The sequence below is a fragment of the Lachnellula hyalina genome, assembly GCF_007821495.1.
Source record: "Lachnellula hyalina strain CBS 185.66 chromosome Unknown contig00003, whole genome shotgun sequence".
Classification (NCBI taxonomy): domain Eukaryota; kingdom Fungi; phylum Ascomycota; class Leotiomycetes; order Helotiales; family Lachnaceae; genus Lachnellula; species Lachnellula hyalina.
Genome location: NW_022157117.1, coordinates 342,437 through 361,422, shown reverse-complemented (window position 1 = coordinate 361,422; position 18,986 = coordinate 342,437). Strand labels below are relative to the sequence as shown.

The 18,986-nt window shown below is 48.3% G+C and overlaps 4 protein-coding genes across 4 annotated transcripts; 2 read left to right on the top strand and 2 right to left on the bottom strand.

The window, feature by feature from the left end:
* Positions 1-7,293: 7,293 nt before the first annotated feature.
* ght2_1 (High-affinity glucose transporter) lies at positions 7,294-9,028 on the bottom strand (the record flags this gene model as incomplete). The annotated part of the gene is made up of 4 exons (XM_031145834.1): positions 7,294-8,040; positions 8,088-8,556; positions 8,608-8,910; positions 8,958-9,028. The coding sequence occupies 4 exons, from the start codon at positions 9,026-9,028 to the stop codon at positions 7,294-7,296; spliced, it is 1,590 nt and encodes a 529-aa protein (XP_031009670.1).
* An 839-nt stretch (positions 9,029-9,867) lies between these two features.
* LHYA1_G000844 (Glutamyl-tRNA(Gln) amidotransferase subunit B, mitochondrial) lies at positions 9,868-11,673 on the bottom strand (the record flags this gene model as incomplete). The annotated part of the gene is made up of 1 exon (XM_031145833.1): positions 9,868-11,673. One exon carries the CDS (start codon positions 11,671-11,673, stop codon positions 9,868-9,870), a length of 1,806 nt encoding a protein of 601 aa, XP_031009669.1.
* Positions 11,674-12,851: 1,178 nt separating this feature from the next.
* On the top strand, positions 12,852-14,950 carry LHYA1_G000843 (uncharacterized protein; the record flags this gene model as incomplete). The annotated part of the gene is made up of 2 exons (XM_031145832.1): positions 12,852-14,349; positions 14,400-14,950. 2 exons carry the CDS (start codon positions 12,852-12,854, stop codon positions 14,948-14,950), a joined length of 2,049 nt encoding a protein of 682 aa, XP_031009672.1.
* A 574-nt stretch (positions 14,951-15,524) lies between these two features.
* Positions 15,525-17,689, top strand: DUR3_2 (Urea active transporter; the record flags this gene model as incomplete). Its single annotated transcript, XM_031145831.1, has 3 exons — positions 15,525-15,610; positions 15,667-16,827; positions 16,882-17,689. The coding sequence occupies 3 exons, from the start codon at positions 15,525-15,527 to the stop codon at positions 17,687-17,689; spliced, it is 2,055 nt and encodes a 684-aa protein (XP_031009652.1).
* Between the last annotated feature and the right edge of the window lie 1,297 nt (positions 17,690-18,986).

Genomic DNA, 18,986 nt, shown 5'->3' with positions numbered 1-18,986 from the left:
TCTGAGGGTTATAACATAGTAACATACGTGGTTGGTTAACTGTATAATCACTTCAAAGGTTCACGTTCACCCGTCTAGGAGGCCGAAACTCTTCGTTCGTCTATTTCCAGATCGTAACATCTCTCAGTTTTGCGATATGTACAGACTCTAAACTAGGACGGAGTTTTCATATTCCTAGGTCCTGTCCTTGTATCCGATGTTACCCCGCATTGGGGTTTGCTTTAGGGTCAGAAGCTAGCCTATGAATGACGCTGGTGAAGGTCAATGCAAACCTTGCTACAAGTACACTAATGCACTATACCTCGTGGCATTCCCAAGCCCGTGGTATATGGGGTAACGTGGGGTAATGCGTATGTTAACGAGCTTCACTCCAGTCTTACTCATAATTCGCCCGAACAAAGGCGCTTGCTGACTAGGGAAACATTGGCAGACTTTTACACCGTACAATTTAAGCAATGATCGACCCGAGTTTGACGCGAAGACGGACAGCATTTGTGGCTTTATGCACCTAGGCACGCTGAGGTACCCATGAATCACATCTTGTTCTTCAGCCATGACTTAAGATAGACCGAGCGCATTCCTCAGGTCAATCCCATCTTTGCGAACCAGACATTCATCCCACCTTTGCAAACCCCAGAGACAAATCCTGACTCCATGCAGGGAACCCCCCTGGCCTCCCAATAGCTGTTCGGAGGATAGTGAACAAGCTCTGATAAACGCAACGGTCTGTCTTGCGAAGCAGGTTAGCCATCACTCCATACAACGCTGAATACTATTCCTTATCATATTTGGCAATTATAACTAGGTATCAAGAAGTGTTACTACACCGCCCTAAATCAATTAAGCTTAATACTAGAATACTTACATATTCAGTATTATCAGCACCACAATGTATACTAGCAAGCTCATGCAAAGCCCGATGTCTTCCCGAAAACAGAGATATAATCCAAAAAATATGCCGAAAATAGAACTCGCTTCTTTTTTGTAAACGGAAGTCCTTCGCGGTCTGAGGCTAACTCGGATTCTACTACTTGGTAATGACCGAAATGCGGATGTATGAGATTAGATGGAATACTGGGGTCCCCAATGTTAGTGCCCCAGGTCCTACTAGCGGATGGCCTAGCCCCAGCAAATGTAGTATATCACAGCAGTCCCCCATGTTAGTTTTGCCATACATTCTGGTCCTGCCTAAACATCTGCTATCAGACCTTTCTTCGTTCTTGGATATATCTAATAAACGATTTACATAATGGGGAAAGTGTACAATTGGGTATGTGCTGGCATTGCTGGCTCTGGTAGTATGCTCTACGGCTACGATTCTGCCATCATTGCCTCTACGTAAGTTGAATATGAACCCCGTATACGTTATGCTTTTGCAGTGAAGACTGATTATGGATAATCACTTCAGTTTTGGCCAGGAAGGCTTCATCTCTTATTTCAAGCCAAGTGCAACAGTCATTGGGTATGTTGACTCCCACCAACTTCAAGCTTTTCGGTGTATTAACCCAAGTGATCAGTGCCATCGTCTCGAGCTACTATGGAGGTGTTATGCTTGGCCTAGTCTTTGTCAGTCTCCTCGCCGACAGATTTGGTCGAAAGAGAACTATTCAACTCGGCGGCTGCGTTGGCCTCATCGGTGCAATCTTACAAGCGGCCTCTACGAACATAGCTACCTTTTTCGTCGGCCGCGTTATAGGTGGTATGGCTGCGGGGATTATGTTGACTACCGTCAATGTCTATCAATCCGAAATTGCACCACCATCAATGCGTGGTACTATGGTCTCTTTCCAGATTGTCACTTTGACTTCAGCTGGTGGCCTTGCGTCCTGGGTTGGATACGCCAGCAATTATTCCAGCAATCTTGCTTTTTCATGGTAAAGTAAATGGAGCAAAGATCATACAACATAAACTAATCTCTAAAGGCGCTTTCCAATTAGTATTCAATGCTTGCCAGCTCTCGGACTTATTTTGGGTTGCTTTTACATTCCATTTTCGCCACGTTGGTGTAAGTACCCCGAGCTTTCTAATGGGACGCTGTATTGACACATTATTAGTAATCTCCAAAGAAAGACACGAGGAAGCCCGAGTAGTTCTGCAGCGTCTTCATGATGATCATGATGATACTCTATTCTGGGAGAAAGAATATCTTCAGATCTCAGCCCAAGCTGCCGCGGAAGCCGAGGAGAAAAAAACAGCTTCATGGACTCATATGCTCAGCAACAAAAGTGAACTACATCGTGTCGTAATTGCCGTCATTGCCTTGACTTGTGTCCAGACAAATGGCGCTCAGACTATTCAAGCTTATCAGGTGAGATGTGTCAAGTTTGATGTCTCAATACTATCCTAACACACGTCAATAGTCGACACTATATGCTGGCCTTGGGTTCACACTGCGAAACACCTTGTTGATGGCCGGTATATTTCAAATCTGCCTAGTTATTGGTGGAATTGGGAACCTGCTCCTCATCGATCGCGTTGGTAGACGCATCCTTTTCCTTTCCGGACTTATCACCCTCTCAGTCTGTCTCGGATTGTTTGCTGGGTTTTCAGCAAAGTTTGGAGAGACCGGCAGCAGTAGTAAGAAATCAAGTCCGTTCTATTAGTAGAAATACCCCTAACATTCAGAATGCAGGCTGGGGAAAAGCTGGCGTCGCAATGGTTATGATCTTCATCTTCTTTTTCGGTCTAACCTTCAATGCGTCCCCATACGCGTACGCAGCTGAGGTGCTTCCTACCAAAATACGCGCCAACGGGATGTCCATCGGCCTTTTCGTTGCTAATGGGTTGACTGTGATGTTCAGCCAGACAGCGCCGCTAGCACTAGAAGCCATTACATGGAGGTTCAGCTTTATATTCGTTGGATGCAATCTGTTTTTCTTCCCTATTGTCTACTTCTTTTTCCCGGAGGTATGTTTATATCCAGTTTTACCTCTTATTTACATTGCAATAACTAAAATATTTCAGACCAAGGGTTTGACCCTCGAGGAAGTCAACGGCGTCTTCGGCGACAAAATTGCAATGGAAATGAACGAAATCTCGGATACAAGTGCCGAGAAGGAAAACATTACTGTGAAGCATGTGGATTATGCAGTGTAATGGCTTAGCAGCGTAAATCATCCACTTTCTGGATTATTAGCAGGTGTCTGCGTAAATTCTCAGATTTCTAGCATAGCCATACGATGCTCTCCATAGACAGAAATAATATTAGATCACTATTCGACCGAGGTGCTACTTATACTAGTCTATGTAATGCATTATGATCAATTTCCACCTTCTAATATATTGGCAACATGATATATATACGTGACTTTATAGTGTTAATTTTTGCCAGCTTGCTAGAAGATTACACTTAATTTAGAGCCTCCAAATTCGCTCTGCGGATACTAACCCAAGATCAACACACAATATCTGCCGAATAATTCGTTACCTTAAAGAATGAAGTAAATCATAGTTGGCAGCTACCACCTTGGTAAAACTATACGCCTCAAAAAGTGCATATATACAAGTCAGAAATTCCACCGGTTAGCCCACTACGTTTTATTCTACAATCCCACATCTAGTTATTTACAATATAATTCCCTGCTCGGTAACCAAATGTCATGCTTGGCCCAATACTAGAACCCCCTCCAGGATACGCACCTCGCATTACAGAGTTCTGGTCGCATCCAACGGCCAACAATCCAGACACAGGCTTCCCATCCTTATCGACAACTCTTGCATCTCTGTCGGTTTTCAAGCCAAAAGTTATACTCACATTGCCAGGATATAGGGGTAGCGCATAGAAGGGGCCATCGGAACACCGGCCGAGGTTCGGATTGGGGGTCACCGATGCATCGCCGTAGAAATTGTCGTATATGTTCTCACCGCGGTGGAACTCTGCATCAATCCCCGTTTCCGCATTCTGGTTACACGTCTTCACTGTCTCCTGTAGCATCTCTGCAGCTACTCCGATCTTCTTAGCTAGTGTTGCGATTGTCGGTGCTTCGATGAGATAGCCTTGCTGAAGCAGACGGAAGATCGGATATGGGGCTGGGAGAGCCATTCCCATGCCATACTTCCGCAGAAACTTCCGGTCAGCAATGAAATAAGCCTTGCTAATCTTTTTCTTGTGCATTGCACCGACGAATTCCTGGTATGGTTCTGACTCGTTTGCGAAGCGGCGGCCGTTCTCCCCCACGATGATCGAGCCGGGTTTCGATCTATCCAGAGCAAAATGAGGATAGCGGCGAACTGGACCGTTTTTCACTTTCAGTAAAGAAATGGGCGCGAATATAGCATTGTCGTGGTTTGGTTCCGCAAGCACACCACCACTCTGAATAGCCATTCTCTTGCCATCGCCAACGTTACCTCTTGGTTGAGCGCACCAGTCATGTGGGACATATTTTTTTGCCTCCTCGGATCTCCCAAATCCACCACTTGCAAGAATCACGCCCCGCGTGGCTCCAATGGTAATCTCCTGGCCGTCTCTCGATACTACAAGGCCAATCACGCGGTTTCCTTCAGTGATGGCGCGGATAGCAGGTGTGTTCTTCCACATTGTAACGTTCTCTTGGAGACAGGAATAGACTAGGCGGCCAACGAGAGCATTGCCATTTGCTAAATACGCTCCTTTCCCATAAATGACCAAATCGAGGACATAGCGAGCAACTCTTCCAGCAGAAAATGCAAGGTTTCCAAGACTGCTAAACGGACTTGATAGCTTACCTAAATCTCCTGCATCTGCCTGCATTGTACCAAATGCCGAGTAACCTTGAATTGGATACCGAATGTCTTTGACCTGTTTGCCTAGTAGTCTACCATTAAACTCCTCTGTGAGAATCGTGCGCCCAACCGCAGCGCCTTCCTTCGTAATGTGGTAATCTGGCAGCGGTACGGGTTTGAACTTGACTGTGGTGTTTTTCTCCATCCAATCCACCATCTGCGGTCCACTCTCAAGAAACGCGTTCATCGATACCGGGTCATATAAATCGCCGAGAACCTTTCGTAGATATAATTCGCTCTTTTCTCTCGAGTCCTGCACTTTCAAAGCGGCTTGGTGCTTGTTATTTGGGATCCAGGCTCCGCCTCCAGAGTAGGCTGTAGTCCCTCCAAAATACCCCGTCTTCTCTACGACGAGAACCTTGAGTCCCTTCTTGGCAATCACAGCAGCTGCTGTGAGACCAGAGCAACCCGAGCCAACAATTACAGCATCGTAGCTTTCTTGAAAGGACACCGTCTGAACTAATGTTAGCTTGTCGTAATAATATCAGTTTCTAAGAGCTCGCTCACTGTCTGTGTGGCCAAGCTGCGGAGGCCAGAAAAACAGAAGTCTTTCGCGTACCGAACATTATGTCTGCGATACAGCAATGTACATTGTTTTATTTGGCTTCTGAATACCACTCGTCGAGACATATTTGTTATGAAAACCTCGGAGGACTTTGGTATCCAACCCTTCGCTTCAGCATGAGGTAGAAGTATGCGCTACATTTTTCAGAAGTAAGAAAAGGCTGACTTTGAATTAATTGACTGTTAAATCGGATAATCCGTTAAATCCGCGGGACAAACTAGAGATAAAAAGGACTAACAGGCGGGGAAAAAGTTGGCTGCCTTTCCAAGAGAGTGAGTCTGTGGGGTGCGGAGTACCTTGATTATTTCCGAGAACGAAATCCACCGAAGTTATATACCCCGGAAACGTACCGACGTCGAATCCGGGTGTAAAGACAACCCCGGGCGCGGCAGAGACGGGGTCATCATGAATGGGGGCAATGAAGCCCAGGCCGTGCAATCTCTCACTACGTACATGTATTCCCATTATTACAAGCAAGGCCGTAGCAGGAAGCGTTTGGAAGTGTCTACGGAAACATTACCATCTTCTTTCCATATGGCCAGCTGGATTACACGGTCAACCACTGCCTGCCACTGATAAAAACAGCACAGTATCCTGCCAATCTCCAGATCCATTGAAAGGCGCAGTCCCAACGAACCGTGTTGAAAGAGGTCCATGGGTTGTGATATTCGTATTCAGGTAAAATCAACCAGCCTTTGGATTCACCCACACTTTCACCTCATGTGTAACTTTAGAAAGACTCGCCCAAATACCCTCCAGGATCTTCCACACCTGTCTCGGCAAATACAAGGCTGACCATCCCACTCCATATCCCGTGTACCAGATGAGCTCTCCAATACCACCAAGCAACACCTGCATTATATTATAAGAGCCTTTCCCAAATGCCGCACTCCATGACCATGCCAAGCGGGGAAATGCCACGAATACGGCTTCCAAAACATCGCAAATACCATTCCAGATATCTCTCATCGTCAAATCTTGGAAAAAAGTGAACACTGCTTCAATAAGCGTTGACAGCAGAGAAAAAGTCCTCAAAACTGCCCTCCCAACCAACTTGGACGTCGAAGCCCTCACCGAGCCTCCCACCCAGCAGCACCCGTGTACTGATTCCTCAGTTCGAATTTGGCGGGAAACATAATCCAGAAGAATTTCCAACTTTCCGTGGCTCGGCAGACAAAAAAGTCGCATTTGCTGAAAGCTGCATGGCCAATGTAGTTGGCTCCTACAACTTCATCATCAGCTCTGGAAATCTATCCGCATCCAGCAACTCCTGAAATGTTAAAAGAAGGAATTTATACCTCTCTAAGAAGCGAAGCAGACGTAACTAACGCCAAAAATGTCCTCGAGTACTTTGCACACATTACCACAGCTCTGGCCCAAGCTTTGAACAGCTTCCGCCCGTGCTTGAAACCCGCCATAGCGAATGCCTTCTACGGCAGGGCAGTGTTTTCTCGCTGTAGAAGACAACTTCAAGATTTCCAAATCGAAAAGACTAAGCTGGTTCGACGTTGCAGTGCAGTGCAGTAAACAGTCATTTTCCGCAAACCCCCCTAACCCCCCAGCGCTTACACGAACAGACAGCGCATATACTAGAGTTGACAAAAGCGATTTCTTTTCTCAAGCGCCACTTGGACGAGGCTCAGGTAATGCATGGAGTAGAATCTAGGATATATATGATATGATATAATTGAAAGAACCCCCTTTATTTTTCGTGAAAAAGGTAACGTGGTAAGGTAAAAGGACTATGCAGCTTTCTATTCACGGCAGGTCTGTAAGAAACCTTTCACAGCTAAGAACCGCTCATACGTATAATCCTCTAAAGGAACACAATTTGAATCAATCCTGCTTTCGGCTGGAATCCTAGTCTGGTCAGACTTTTGATGAAAGAGACATTGGTATATCAGCGTTGGGGCTGTAATGGCGTGTTGGGCTCGGTGACGAGATCTTGACAACCGAGTTCCACCGGACTATTGGTGCCGTCCGCGGACTATCCACTTCCATAGGAGCAGAGGCATCTTCTCCTCATACTCGACAGTTTCGGTTGCATCATTCCGAACATGCGAGACGCATTCATAATTGCTCGCATCGATCTTGAGCCAGTCATGGACGTGATTAAGCTCAAGCAGCACTTTGCGAAATCCTACTAATAACCCTCGAGATCTTCTTCTCATTGAACGCCTGCTCAATCTCCCCCAAATCCCTCCCCCTCGTCTCCGGCATCCAAAGCGCACAAACGACAACCGTGCACAACGTGCATCCCCCCACAGAAAATACGCCGCATAACTGCTTTTTGCCAGCAAGATCGGCGTCGTGAGCGCGACGAGGAAGTTGGTGATCCAGTTGCTGCCGTGCGCTAGACTGGTAGCGGACGCGCGCGTGCGCTGGGGCTGGATTTCCGCCGCGTACACTTTGACGGCTACGGCCCAGCTGATGGAGAATATGACGGCGAAGATGTAGATGCAGACGATGACGACCCAGCGGCCGGCACCGGCGTGCGAGTGCACGGAGGAGGACGCGTAGAGGGAGCCGATGATGAACATACAGATCGTTAAGCCTAGGCCGCCGAATATGATGGATGTGCGACGGCCCCAGCGGTCGGAGAAGATGAGGCCGGGGATGGTGGATGTGAAGATGAGGATTGCTGATACGCCGGAGGCGAGGAAGGATGCCTGGGATGAAGCGAGACCTGCTTGTTGGAAAAGCAGAGGTGCATACTTTTTGTCTGTTAGCTATATTCCTCCATTGTCTTTCGTCTACTCACATATAGCACACCATCAATACCACTCAATTGCTGCATACCCATCAAAAACACAGCCAAGAACGTTCGCTTCCGTACATCCTTTTTGAACACATCGGCAAAGCTATGTTTATGTTTGACAAGAGATTCCGTACTCTGGAAAGGGGTTACGAGGGGAGTCGGGTTGTCCTCAACTTTCTCCCGATCGGCGAGGTCGACACCTAGATGTTCCCACATGGCAAGTGCCTCTTCGTGACGGCCGTGCAGTGTGAGCCAGCGCGGAGAAGCGACAAGCCATACGAAGCTCACAGCAGAAAAAACGAACGACAGGCAAGCTAAGATGAGAAAAGGTGCTCTCCATGCAAAAGAAGACTCGACATTGTTGCTTCCGTAGCAAGTGAAGAAACCTGTCATGACGCCGAAGGTGATGAAGAGTTGGGGGGCTGATGTCAGGGGCCCTCTTTGGGATGGTGGGGAAATTTCACATATATACCTGATATTCTTGTTAGTTGTGCTCTCTCTTGACTGCCAATGTTCAGCTTACACGACCAGAGTCCCAAGATACAAGCCCTCTCCAAGTCCCTCGACAATTCGTCCTACAACAAACATGGAGATTTGAACAGCGCCACACTCGAGCGCTGCTCCGAGGCCAAATACAAAAGCACCTATAGAAATAGCGATGGGACGTCCCAGGACATCAGCTACTTTGCCGGCGAAGAATGACGATAGAGCGGCTGGGATCAAGATTGCTGAGACGATGAGGCCATGAATTGTAGGTGAGTGCGTTCCAAACTGCGATGTAAACTCTTTCATGACGGTGACGGGTCCAATGATACCTGTATCCATCCTGTAATTCTGTCAGTGAGAACTCATCCACTCGAAGAGTGTGCATACCCAAAAAGGAAACCTCCAAAGGAGCATAGTATACTCGCCAGGACATATCTAGGTGGTAACCGTAAAGCCATGATGTTGATTCCTGCTTGTGTTTATAATTTGAAAGTGATTCTTCCAATATAATAATTTCGACAAGAAATCTTTTATCTATCTGTTGAGGCCGCAAGAGAAAAAGTGGGACGTATCTCTCTCTAGCTGCAGGTTTCGCGATAAGCTCCCGCTGAAAACTCTATCATGAACCATGAATGGGGCCCCGGGAAGACCCCGGACCTCTGACCTGTCCGCACCTAATGCAAGTACATGCGAAGATTGTGAGGGTGAGTGTTGGCCGTAGTGACTTACATAAGCATTGAGAGAGGAAATTCCCCTAATAGTAGTCGCTATCCTTCTTCACTCCCTTCGGTGGAGAAGGAAGGATAGCCGACTATGAATGATAATGGCGCCAATGCAGTTTCAACGCAATAATGACCCTTGCCCATTGTGCGAGGCTGCAAATACTACATTTACTGATACTTTGATATTTATCTGAAATTATGTACGGATTGACAAGCGATATGCTTTGCATAATCAGTTACCTAGACGGAATACCTTCTCAAACGCAAAGGGAAGGATGAGAGAAGCTACCGTCAATAGTGGGCGCGGCGGTGAGATACAGATGCAACAGCAACGCTTGTACAACTGCAAACAAAGGATGCGTTGAGCTGATGTGATATTCGTTCCACTTACATAAGAATTAAGAAAAATTTCTGCCGTAAGCAGGACTCGAGGAGAGGTAGGGCCTAGAACAAAACACGCCTACCTGATTGCAAACAGCGGATGACTTTGAGGAAGAACGACTGCGCAGCGTAAGACAAGATAGACACTTGTCGAAAACTGCAAGGGTAAGAAGATAGGGTTGTATTCTGCATCGTCACTCTCTGAACTCTTCAATCAGCTTCTTCAATACCACCGTAGCCTTTTGGGGGTCCACCCTGCCATCTCCATCTTTCCTCATCATTTGTCCAACCAAGAAGTTGATCTTCCCGTCCTTGCCAGCCAAAATCTGTTCCACAACCTTCATGTCCAGGATACTTCTGGCCAGCTCCTCATACTCTGCAACAGAAAGCGGAGTGAACCATAAGCCCGCTTCATCGATCAGGTCTTTGGTTGATTTCGACCTGCCAGACGAAAAGAGTTCGGAGAGGACTTTCTTTGCAGATTTGCCAGTGATTTTGGAAGTGTCGAGGTAGTGGACGAGCTGAGCTAGTTCCGTAGAGGGAATTATGCAGTCTCCATCGCTGGTCATTCGCAATGGGTCCTCCTCGTCGACCTCAACGTTACTCAAACCTCCCATTTCATGTAAGACCCAATTGCCAGCAAGTCTGCCGGCTTCCTTGAGATCCTGTTTTGGGGCCAAACGCTGGAGCTCGTCCACTACGTTACGGAAATATTCGTGACGGCCCCCTTCGTTCAGTGAGACTAGAGACATCGCATCCTTTGTCGTCAGACCATAGTCGTCCACCAGGATGTTGATTTCATGGTCCGGGAGAACACCGAGGGACTCGTGCAAGTGGTCAATAAGATCTTGTCCGATGATGACTGGGCCGAGATCTGGATCAGGCATGTACCTGTAATCAACTTCCCCTTCTTTCCCTCGAAGTCTTCTTGTCTCCGTGCTCCCAATGGTCCAGCCTCGAGTCTCCCCTTCAATCTTACCCCCAGCGTCAAGAACTCCGATTTGGCGATCGCGTTCAGCAATGATGGCATCTTCGACGGCCTTGAAGCTGCTCAAATTCTTTATCTCCGTTCTCTTGCCCAATCCCTTGACTCCGGAGTATTCATTCTCACCCTCTTCGCCATCCCTTCTTCGCACAGACACGTTGACGTCGGCACGTAGTCCACCAGATTGCAACCCAAGAACACACGCATCTACCGAGTTGAGAATGATCTGGATCTTCCTAACCATTGCAGCTGCGGTACTCGGGTGATGGATCTGTGGCAGGGTGATGATTTCGATCAACGGTAGGCCAACCCGGTTGAAATCCAACAGATGTATGTCTCCAGGCTGTGAAATGGTCTTGGCCGTATCCTGCTCCATCTGTATCTGCTTGATGCCAATGTCTATCCGGTCTCCATCCTCCTTTGCAATGCCATCATGTGCATATAGTGTGATGTGTCCGTCCTTCGCAAAGGGCTCGTAGTATTGTGTAATCTGGTACCCGGAGGGTTGATCCCAATGCATGTAGTGTTTGCGATCGAATTTGCTCGTCTTCTGGATAGTGCAGTTGAGAGCCAGAGCTGCTCGGAGGGCGGGTATCAGGGTTTCTTTTTGGAAAGCAGGCTGCGAGCCTGGCATAGCGACATCGAAGAGCGCAACATGAGTATTGGGTACATCGTTAATAGTAGACGCGGCAGACGAGAAGAGTTTTCGGGCTGTATTCAGTTGGGCGTGTATCTCAATGCCTACGGTCAACTCCCAGTCCTCCAACTTCTGGTTATCCTTCTTTGCCTTTTTTCCAAAACCCTCGACCTTGCGCCTCTTTGCCTCATCCTTGAGTTGTTTGCGGAACGGGATCGAGATGGAGGGAGCAGAATTTGTTTCGGCGAGAGGAGCTTGCGTGCCGTGATATCTCTGTAGAGCTGGAGACCTGACCGGACTGCGACGAAGACATCCTCTTGCTGGGACTTGGCCGCCAAACAGGTAGCTGCGAAGAACGCGGGGGGCAATTCGCGCCATTGGACAGACACGGACAGAACACGCGTAATGTAATTAACTACCTTATGCAAAGGCAATTGGCGAGGTTATAATATAACAGTGTATTATGACAACAATTGGATAGGTTTGTGTGTAAACAGAAGGTCGAATAATGGCTGCGATAGTTGGGCGCATGCATATAGACCAGGCAGAGTGATTGATTGATTGATTGATTGTGAGGTCGCAATGGCTACTGACTCTATTCCCAATTCGAGGCAGCGTGCAGGAGATGCGCAGACGATGACAGCGTTTTGCAGATCAGAATTCTCTCGCGAAGGGGGGCGCTGGAGTATGTGTTGGGTACGTATTGGTTGTTAGGGATTGCGCTGGAGGCAACTTGGTCGTGACTTGTCGAGTAGGAAGAAGGCACGTCGGTAGAGTGAAGCTGAAGCTGGCTGAAGCTGTGTATGGATGGTACGGAGGGTATGGTATGGCCAAGTAGAGAGAACATCAGGAGAATTTGTTCTCTTGTTGCTGTACTTGAGTCAATACAAGATACGGTACTCATCACGCGTTGTTTTTCATCTCAAATAACTTGTTCTGTACTCATTTCGTGCTTTCTTTGGTGTTTTAGCGTTTGCTGAAGATGCCCCCCTGCTACTGTAAACATTGCCCCACGACCCCTGCCCCCAGCCCAGCTCTCTCGCCCCCGGCCGTTACCTCCGTAATCACTAGAAATCCAGCGTCTTTTACTGGCCGACCACTGGAAAATCAGCGTCTTTTACTGGCTCACCACTCCCCCAACACCCGTTCCCGTAGCCTGAAATAGGGCGAAACACAACTGGAACGGCGACCGAAGGAATGCGAGTCACAGATGAAGGAGGCAAGCGGGATGGAGGGATAGGGGAGGGGGAAGGGGGAGTGTCACATTCCAGCCCATCCCATCCCCCTCCATACACCGAGTACTGCAAGAGTACCTATACATTCATCATGTTTGTCGTCGCCTTCATTCTCTCTCCAAATTCCCTTTTAACAGGACATGCTCGCTGCGCATTAGCCTGGAAACCACTCACCACACCGATATCCACAGACTGTTAAGTTGAGAGCCCCAAGGTACTTCCCTGCCAGACATCCCATCGAGTCCATTTATGCCCGAAATGTTATCGCTATGGGAATGACGTTAGGCTGACTGGCCCTGGTACGATAGCCATTTGTGCGAAATGTCTTCAAACTACAGGGCTCCAACAGTTGCGCCTATCCAAGAGCACTCGTCGGAGGAGGATGAATTAAAGGGGGCGGCATTAAAACCAAGGAGAAGAGACGCCGAGCCTACGAGCGAGACCCTGCACCACCAATACCGCTCCTCCCACGACTCAATGATGTCTCCGACAAAAGCCAACACTGGGAAAGAGAGGGAGAGAACTAAAAGATTGCACAAGTCCTCTTCAGGTGCCAGCAAACACGACCCGAAACCGAAACCGAAGAATATCAGTGTCAGGAGGAGGAGCAGTACGAGAGATAGTGGCCCTGATGGCTCACGACCCCGCCATCGGAAATCGCATTCCAGTCGAGATCGCGATAGGAGCCCAAGCTCATCTTCATCTGAAGAGGAGGAACCAATCCAAGATCACAGGGCAATACTGGCAGCACGGTCTAGACTGACTTCACCGTCAACTCTATCAACATCCACCTTCCTCACTACGTCTACAAATAAGTCGGGCGGATCAAGCGGGAGCAATTCTACCATCACGCAGGCCTCGATTTCAAAACGGTCAAGCCTAGTCAAGAAACCAGAGATATCAGAGGAAGAGACACCAGAAGCACCCATGTCTCCTGCGGTTCCTGATGCCCCAGATGTATTCGCCTTCTTGGAGGAGGAACCCTCGAGGGAGGACGCCAAAGACGGTGAAGGGGAGGACCAGGACCGAACGGAAATCGAGGAGGAAGATGACGCCGATGCTACCCCTCGGTGGGCTCCTCCAGGGCATTTCAAAGACGATTACGTAGGATCCTCACTTCCACGACACATGTCACAAGATGCCAGCACGTCTTCGTCAGTATCCAGCAGTTTTCATGGCGAGGACAACTTCTCTGAACCCCCAGCTGAGGCCGATCATGGCAATGACACGGACCGAAGCACAAGTCCCGAAAGAAGCGTCCACGGCGAAGAAGACGAAGAAGATGAAGATGCTAGAGACGAGCAGGAGACTCCTCCTGCCGATGAGACGTCAGCCAAGGTTGCGGCGCAAATCGCGGCTGCCCATCAGAGGCAGAATCTGCATGGTGCAGTGCATTCGTTCGGGACACCCAACATGCAACGAGGGCCGGCAAACCTTCCTCATGTACCATCAAATGCTCTAAGCTCCAGGTACCAGTACCAAGGCCAACATCGACCACTTCCAAGAGCAGAGAAGTTACCAGTCACTGGATACGAACTTCTTGCGTCCCAGCTGTCGTCCCATACGGATGGAAAGAAAATCAAGCCCATGTACAGGAAATTCGAAGCGTTGAATCATCGCCTGCTATTACACTTACAAGACGAGATTAGCGAGTTGGAGGAGCAGCTGCACCGTCTGGATACTGCCGACACCCAAACGCGCAGGACAGAGAGACAAATCATGCCCGCTTCAAGAAGAGCTGCCGCGGCGGCTGGCGGGGAATTGCAGTGGCATAAAACAGACATTTTGGGGAGGATTGGATACAAGCTTGCTCAATACAGTACGCCCCACCCATGTACATCCTTGATTCTCTGCTAACATCATTCCTAGATCAGGCACTTGCTTCATTCAACACAACGCAATCTCTTTCATCTCCTGACCCAGATGATATATCAACCTACCGCGATTACCTGCAAACCGCGCACCCCATTGCTGAGGTGGAAACCCATTTTCTAGATCCAGCCGATGATCTCGTATCGATTTCTTCCGATCATATCCCTCCGTCTTCATCCTTCTATTCAACCTCTGAATCCGCTACCTCTTCTTACCCACCTTCAAGCCTTGTATCTCCATCGAAGACCTCAGAACGCTCTGAGGTCTCGGAAGTCTCTGAATTCAATTCACATGCAGAGCTACAATCGACTATGCTTGCTTATGCGGCTGCACTCGCAGCCGCCATTCTGATTCCTATATTGGCCTTTACCGTCATCCCCAACTTTATCGGCAGGATAGCGGTAACGAGTATTGCTGCTGGTGGCGTATTGGGAGCTACAATTCAAGGAGGTGTTGCTGATATGGGTATGGTGTTGAGGAGTGAGGGTCTGATGTGTGCAGGGATCTATGGAAGCCTTATGCTTATTGTCGCGGGGATAATGAGTTGATGGGAAGCAGGTTTGGGTGTATGGAGTTACGGATTTATGTTTGGCTACGAGATACCCCTGGGTTTATAACGGAGTGCATATACTTACTTTTCACCATTTGTTCAAATATTTAGAGTTCGCTGTCGCTTCAACAGCATACTGCATCCCACTTTTGACACCCAATTGTACTTGGCCGTGAGATCTGCAATTGTACTCTTCTATTGGACTACCGGTCAGTAACCTTGTCGGGTGATACAAGGGGATGCAGCGACCCATCGGGTTTCCCTGTATTACTCGGTGGTATTGTTTATTATCAGTCGTTTCCCTATCTTCATGTCCCCCGCAGGCTGCCTCTGGCTCTGCCAGTGCTGGGGTAAAACAGATTCGTCTGGGATGTGCTATCTTGGTTTATCTAATGATTTTCTCTTGTATTTCCCCTCTTTACTACACATCCCTAGAAACTGTCCGTTGTAGAAAGACGAAGCTGAAGTACAGCGTACAGCATTCCAAAGCTGTGCACAGCATATTGTCTAACGGTCTCTGTGGAGCCTACTTTTCAAGAAACTTGTACAAGGCACTCATTCTGCTCTGAACAATGGCGACAGATGGAGTTCTGGTTCTCTCCAACGGTGTTGGCTATGGCATAGTTGTGGGTATCGGGGCTTTCTTTGCTCTACTCATGTAATCATCCCTCGGTTTCTTTCATATCTGCCAGCCAGCAGCTTACCTGCACGCAGGCTAGCAATAACCTACCTGCAAAATTGCTACACGAGCTATTCCACGCACCAAGCCGAAGAGTTCAACACTGCCTCGCGGTCCGTCAAGCCAGGTCTCATTGCTGCTGGCATTGTCTCTTCCTGGACCTGGTCCGCGACGCTCCTCACTTCCTCAACATTCGCCTATACCTATGGCATCAGTGGGCCCATGTGGTACGGCGCCATGGGGACCTGGCAGATCCTCCTCTTTGCATTGATTGCAATAAAGATCAAGTCTTCTGCTCCCGGCGCTCACACCTTTCCTGAAATCGTTCTTGCCCGCCATGGCAAGATCGCACATCTCACATACCTATTCTACGGCTGGGCCACGAACATGCTCGTCGGAGCATGTCTCGTCCTTGGGGGTAGTCAGGTTGTAGGAGCGTTGAGTGGAGTTAATGTGTACGCGGCGTGTTTTCTCATCCCGTTGGTCGTCGCGGCGTATGTGATTGTAGGTGGGTTGCGGAGCACTTTTATTGCAGATTACACGCATACAGTCATTCTCTTCATATCGATTTTTGTTTTCGGGTTCAGCATCTACTCGACGAATCCCAGCGTTGGATCTCCGTCCAGGTTCTACGATCTACTGATCAAGGCGTCGGCCAATATGCCCATAGATGGCAACCATGAAGGAAGCTATCTTACTTTCAAGAGCAATGGCGGCCTGGTGTTTGCGGTTGATCTTTTTGTAGCAGGCTTTAGTACTGTGTGGCTCGATCAAGCATACTGGCAGCGCGCCATCGCCTCGCGCCCAGAGACAAGCGTCAAGGCATATATCTTCGGTGGCATAGCATGGTATGGGATCCCGTTCGGTTTCGCTACAGCCATGGGATTGGGCTGCGCTGCGCTCACCTCTGCAGACAGTTTTCCCACGTACCCGAACGCTCTCAGCCCCGCACAGGTTGGCGCGGGGTTGAGCTCGCCCGCAACAGCCATTGCCTTGCTGGGGAAAGGGGGAGCTGGGTTGATGCTGTTGTTACTGTTTATGGCCGTTACGTCTAGTACGAGCGCGGAATTGATAGCCGTCTCTTCTCTCCTCACTTTCGACGTGTATAAAACATATATCAAGCCGAGAGCTACCTCTAGTGAGCTCGTACGAGTCTCCCATTACGGCATCATTCTCTATGCTCTTGTCCTTGCGGCGTATGTCTACTTTCCGCTTTCCACTTTCTCTTTATACTAATGTATATATACCAGTTTCTGCTGCATCCTCAACGCAGCCTCTATCAACCTAACTTGGCTCCTCACCGTCCTCGGCATCATTGTAGGCGGTGCCAGCATGCCCGTCGGGTTCATCCTGCTTTGGAGTCGCATGTCCACGATAGCCGTGCTTCTTTCTCCCTGGATCGGCTTTTTCTCTGGCCTCATCGCCTGGTTCGTCGTCACGCATCTACGCTCCGGAGTCATCAACGTGGAAACAACAGGCGATGCCACGAACGCCGTAGCAGGAAATGTCACGAGTTGGGGCACAGGGCTCGTGACAGCTGTGCTCTTGAGCTTTTGCGTCCCCTGGAAGTTCGAATGTGTGGACGAGGAACATGTTGCGCGCGCGAATAAGATCAATGGTGTGTCGGGGACGGGAACGGCGACGCCTGTGTTGCCTGTGGGGGAAAAGGAAAATGCAGAGGCGGGCGCTGATAAGGAGATTCAGGCAATTGAGCCGCCAAGTGACGTGCTCCCAGACACGCTCGTCAAAACAGGCAATGAGGTTGTTGATTTCCTCGAGGCGTCACACATCGAGCCCATGGATCCAGCTGAAGTAAAACGCGCCACGCGTCTTGCCGTAGGATTCAATAGCCTATTCCTCGTCGTCGCGATTCTGTTTGTGCCGTTCCTGCTTTTTGGGGGCGAGTGGATTTTCCCCAGGAAGATGTTCGTGGGGTGGTGCGTGGTGAGTTTCATGTGGGTTTGGTGTAGTATGATCATCTGTGTGATTTGGCCGGTTGTGGAGAGTTGGGGCACGATTTGGAGAATTGCGAGAGGCGTTGTTGGGAGCGGTGGGTGAAGTAGGGTAGTGATGTGATTATAACAGCTTTAAAGACGTCTGAGAACATTCCAAGATCAACCTACAAGTTTCAGATTCTCGCAGATGTCCTTTTGAAGTTACATTTCTCTAAAGTCTTAGTTTTCTTCCATATCTTTCGAGCTTTCAATGTCTCTTCATTTTACGTTTCTATCATCGTGTTAATTACCTCCTCAGTATCCCGCTTGCTCCTTCACATCATCTAATGTGCTTAGATGCAGATTACGTCTCTGCGTTCCTCGGTCCTAGACTGATAGCCCAGGTATAGATTTGAACTTGTGTTCAGCTATATCATCACATGTGGCGTGGCCTGGCCCCTTTCCACAAGCGAGCAGACGCGTGGGCAGAGAAGCTTAGCGGGACCCGGTAAGTGTGGGGCCACGAATCACAGGATGAAATCCCTACAAGTGGCTTTTCAAGAACTTCTGGTCCTTGCGTACTTCTTCAAAATGTCTTTTATACAGTAAACTATCCTCGCGTTTATCTTAAGTCTAATAGCCTGACCTGAATGATACCTACAATTATATACTCTGCATTACTCAGAGAACTTAGATCTAAGTATTATAGAGCTCCTAAGAGGTCTAAACTCACGTTAAGATTGGTTTATTCTATGGTTTTAAAGATCTATACCAGGGTAAGGAGCTACGTAGATCTATCGGATTCTAGCTATCTATACTAATTAGTGGATTCATAAAGGGGCTATTAGACTCGAGAAGAAGTACCTACTTAAGCAATAAACATCATGGTCTAGAACCTTTGCAATATCTATAATTACTTCCAATAAATTCGATGGGATAGGGGTCAAATCACGTTTTTGAGTGAAACTTTCATTGCGTGGCGTCTCCGAGGACGCGTCTTTTAGGGATCCCCGACCCGTGTCTTTTTTTGACACTCCCGAGCCCACTGTATTTTACTCCGCATAATTATATCACTTAAAAATCTAATTTTACTCCCGTGAAGCAAGGGGAGAGGAGGCTTCATATTACGGTTATAGACTAGTTAGCCTCGCTTTTTTTTTTTTGGAAGTCTGATAGTGGAGACTATTTTTACGCCACAACTTTATACTCCCCGCCGCTTGGAAAGCTTAAGATTGCTTCAGCTATTAGCTTTTCTTATTGTTCTGCGGGTTTACACTAGGGTAAAGAACTAATCATATACGCGGGATCTATGCTTGCCATGCTAAATAGTCTCCAGTGTCAGACTTTAAAAAAAAAAAGGTATGTTTAGGGTTCTATATATCTTTGCTAGATAGTGAGGAGTGACAGACTTGAGACAGAAA